This window comes from Carlito syrichta, unplaced genomic scaffold, assembly GCF_000164805.1.
Source record: "Carlito syrichta isolate Samal-C Ts95f unplaced genomic scaffold, Tarsius_syrichta-2.0.1 Scaffold312875, whole genome shotgun sequence".
NCBI classification, from domain to species: domain Eukaryota; kingdom Metazoa; phylum Chordata; class Mammalia; order Primates; family Tarsiidae; genus Carlito; species Carlito syrichta.
Window position 1 is genome coordinate 8,211 of NW_007256971.1, and position 4,585 is coordinate 12,795.

General features: G+C 51.5%; 1 protein-coding gene across 1 annotated transcript in view; it reads right to left on the minus strand.

Annotated features, from left to right (window-relative positions):
- Positions 1–2,315: 2,315 nt before the first annotated feature.
- LOC103272586 (kinesin-like protein KIF3C) overlaps positions 2,316–4,585 on the minus strand; it is a 3,049-nt gene continuing 779 nt past the window's right edge. The window contains exon 3 of the mRNA XM_008070068.2: positions 2,316–4,010. Within this exon, the coding sequence (XP_008068259.1) occupies positions 3,917–4,010 (94 nt within the window). The 3' untranslated portion in view covers positions 2,316–3,916. The remainder of the gene's footprint in view (positions 4,011–4,585) is intronic.

Sequence of the window (4,585 nt, forward strand, 5' to 3'; positions counted from 1 at the left end):
GGGTCTCGACCCTGCAGGTTCAGGCAATCCACTCACCTCAGCCTCCCAAAGGCGCGGGATTACAGGCTGAGCCACCGAGCCCGGCTTAACTTTTTTATTTATTGTAGAAATGGGATCTCACTAAATTGTCCAGACTTGTTTCCTACACTGGGCTTGGGCAATTGTCTTGCCTCTGCCTCCCAGTGTTGGGATTACAGGAGTGAGCCACCACACCTGGCAGCAGATCAAGCGTTTAAGTAATTGTAATTCGGAATCCACCAGGGGCCAGGTAAAACATGCTTTATGTGATTTATTTATTTATTTTGCGTTGGAGTCACTCCATTGCCCAGGTTGGAGCACAGTGGCACGTTCACAGGCACCCCAGCGTTGACATACTGGGCTCAGGCGATCCTTCCGCCTCAGTCTTCCAAGTAGCCAGAACTATAGGCACGCACTACCACGCGCGGCTAATTTTTTTTTTTTGAGTTGGAGTCTCACTCTGTCGCCCAGACTGGAGTGCAGTGGCCGCTCCCAGCCACCGCAGCCTTGACCTGCTGGGCTCTGGCGATCCTTCCACCTCAGCCTTCCAAGTAGCTGGAACTACAGGTGCATACTACCACGCGCGGCTAATTTTTGATTTATTGTAGAGATGAGGTCTCGCCAAGTTGCCCAGGCGGGTCTCGAACCTGCGGGCTCAGGCAATCCACTCACCTCTGCCTCCCAAAGGCGTGGGATTACAGGCTGAGCCACCGAACCCGGCTTAATTTTTTTATTTACTGTAGAGACCAGATCTCACCAAGTTGCCCAGGCTGTTCTCAAATGCAATCCCCTCACCTCGGCCTCCCAAAGTGCTGGGATTATAGGCGTGAGCCACCGTGCCTGGCCAGATTCCCTTTTTTTTTCCCTGAGTTGGAGTCTCACTCTGTCACCCAGACTGAAGTGCAGTGGCCGCTCCGGGACACCACAGCCTCGACCTGCTGGGCTCGGGATTACAGGCTGAGCCACCGAGCCCGGCTCAGATTCCCTTTTATTAAGCGGCCTGTTCTTTCCCAAACTGCAAACTGCAGCTGGGTTCCAAATACTCTCGAACCCCTACTGGAAAACAAGGAAGAAAAAGGGAGAAAATCAATAAGGGGGTCAAAGCAGGAGGAAACAAAAGGAAGCAGAGCCAGGCAGCCAACTCCGTGACGATACTCATTCCTTTATTGTCGACTGTGTTAATTTGAACAGGGCTGGGGCCTGCAGGCTGCTGGCAGAACCAAGCTGCAGGTGCATTTCAGCTCAACAGAGAGGCCTCCATCCTAAGCCAAGGGGACAGAGGGTAATGCTTTATATATATATATATTTATATATTACATATGTCCCGTATAGTTGTATGTGTAGAGTGACAAGAATGGGCCACTGCGTTGTTAACTCTTGTCCTAAATAAAGACCATAGCAACAGACAAGGAAATTTGGTCCTAATCAAGGCCCTTACTCTGTCAATCAAATGTCTGATACATCAAAAGGAAAAGGAGAGAAAGAGAGACAGAGACCGAGATCCAGCCACCCCTGGTGGCCCTTCTCCCAGCATTATCTTACACTGAGTGTAGTGTCCCCTGTGGAGGTAAACACACGCACAAACACGCACACACATACACACATACACAAAACTGCAGGCATGAGTCCCTCCTCCAGCCATCCCTCGGGCCCAGCCCTCAGACTGGGGTGGTAAAATTGGGCATATTGTGCTCTAGACTGTGAGGGAGGAAAGACCGGACGATGCAGAGTCGACGTGTCCAAGTGGTGAATGGGGTGATACGTGCTGCTTCATCCACAAATGAGAGAGAGGTCAGCGGGAGAGGCCGCTTGGCGCAGCCCGGAGGCGCCCCTGCGCTCAGGCCACCTGGGGAATTTCTACACACAACTCCTGTCCCAGCCACAGCCAGACCTCTGATTCGAATCCTGAGTCTCACGTCATCTCTTGGGCTCTGATGAACATTGTGATTTCCTGGAAGGACAGGAGCAAATGGCAATTGGGCAGCTCAGCCATGTGGTCCAGTAATGATTGCAGAGATGACAGCATCACTGAGGGAAACCAGACCAACGCTTGATTCTCAGAGCAGAATTCGAAAGGGGCAAGAAAAGGTTTCCTGAAGGAAAGAGAAGCGCCCCCACTGCCACCTCCTACACACCACATTGCATTTTTTTATAATGTATATTGGTTTCTTTTGAGTTGGAGTCTCACTCTGTCATCCAGGCTGCAGTGCAGTGGTACGCTCACAGCCACTGCAGCCTAGACTTTCTGGGCTCAGGTGATCCTTCTGCCTCAGCCTTCCAGGTAGCTGGAACTACAAGCTCGCACCACTATGCCCAACCAATTTTTTTGATTTATTGTACAGACAAAGTCTCGCCAAGTTGCCCAGGCGGGTTCTTGAACCTTTGGGCTTAGGCTTAGTCAGTCCTCACTTCCGCCTCCCAAAGTGCTGAGATGACAGGCATGAGCCACTGTGCCTGGCATTACACACTACATTTCAGGCCGATCTGTCATTCTCATACCTTCACCCTCATGACAGAACGCCTCATATTCTAGGGCATTTTGAAATCCTAACTCACTTACTTGCTTTTGTCATCTCTCCACCACAAAGTATTCTTAAAAAGTAAATCAATGGAAGTTATCCTTTTTGGGGGGTAGAAATTTACCTATCACTTGAGATACCTGGAGACATCTTGGACTGTCACAAAGTAAGGTAAGGACCAATTTGAACAACTAGTGAAGAAAGCGTCCATTTTCAACAAAACAGCACACCCAAAATGTGATTCAGAAACAGGGTGATAGGCAAAGTCAGAAAAGATGGTGTCTGGGTGTCTGTTTCCTGTGCTAAGTGGAGGAAAAAGCAATTGATTTGAATATCTTCCTTTAGCCAGGGTGGGATGACAGTGACACCTCCCATATGAACTGGGATCCAGGCAGCTGCAGGAAGATATGATCAAAGCAGGAAGCAGCAGTATCTCAAAAGATGGGGAGTCGACTTAATGGTTCGTTGACCAGAGTTACTTCTCGGAGGGGATGGAAACAGAGAGACCCAGAGGAGGGACTTCCCTCGATGACTTTCAAATTGTCTCAATCACTGTGCCATTTCCTTCAGGTTCTGAGGTGGCAGCAACGGGCTGGTTTGCAATTCCCACCCCAGGATTGGGAGGGTGGGCCAGAGGCAGGGTTTGGGAAGCTGTGAGTTCTTGCCAAAGCTGAAGAGCACGGGCTGTGGTGGTGAGGTCCTTTCTGTCCTTGACAAGGAGTCCAAGAGGCCGAAAGAGAAAGAGGTTGTCTAAGGCCCAGAAAGTGGAGACGGGGCTCTGTCCACGGCACAGGTCCAACACTGCCAGGATGTCTCTTGTCCTCAGTGGGCACCCAGTGGTTTTCTAGTACCAGAAAGTGCTTAGGGGCTGCTCACCATCAGAGTGGGAGGAGATGGAGGTGATGCAGTGAGACGGGTAGAAAAAGTACTGTCTTCTCAGGCACTGGCCACCTTCCCCTCCGGGGGCAGCTGACATGAGGAAGAATCTGAGGTCTGATTGGGGGGGTCTAAAGTCAGAAGAAAAGGAGGCTACGTAGTGACCACGGCAGGCCCAGACAGCTCAGGAGAGGGCATTTCCTCCACACGAACTGAGCTCCACGAATAAATAACATGAATTAAATAAAGGTAGCGACAAAGAGCAGGCAGAGGCACCATCTGCCAGCTTCTCGCCCCTACACACACACACACACACACACACACACACACACACACACACACACACACACACACAGGCACATGCCCACACACACACAGGCACATGCCCACACACACACAGGCACATGCCCACACATACACGCACCAAGCGGCAGATGAGATGAGTCAGGGTGGGCCGCCCCATCCCAGGAGTCTGTGGGACGGGCACCCTGATGTGAAGGTTGTCATTCATGGTCCACCACTGTCGCAGGGTGTAGGGAAGCAGAGGCCAGGGAGGCATGTGTGGTAGAGGGTGGAGGCTGCTGAGGACTCTGGCACCTGCAGGGACAGGATGAGGCAGGTGAAAGAGGAGGTTAGAGAAGGACAGGAAACAGGAAAGTGAGGCCTTCCTTTCCCTTATCCTATCGCTGTGGGAACCACTCCCCGACAGCCCCAGTCACCCTTCACTCTTTGTACCCCTGTTTTTTTGGGGGTTGGAAGCTCACTCTGTTGCCCAGGCTAGAGTGCAGTGGCACAATCACGGCTCACCATGGCCTCAACCTCCTGAGCTCAGACAATCCTTCGGTTCAGCTGCTCAAGTAGCTGCGACTGCAGGCCTGTGCCTCCACACTTGGCTAATTTATTTATTTTTTTTGTAGAGACAGGCCTGGCTACGTTGCCTAGGCTGGTCTCCAACTCCCGGGTTCAAGGTATCCTCCCATCTCGGTCTCTCAAAGTGCTGGGATTACAGGCATGAGTCACCGTGCCCCTAGCCTTGTGCCCTTTGACTACAACCAAATCCTTCTTTTTTTTTTTTTTTTTTTTTTTTTTGAATTGGAGTCTCACTCTGTCGCCCAGGCTGGAGGGCAGTGGCCGCTCCTGGCCACCGAAAACCTCGACCTGCTGGGCTCGGG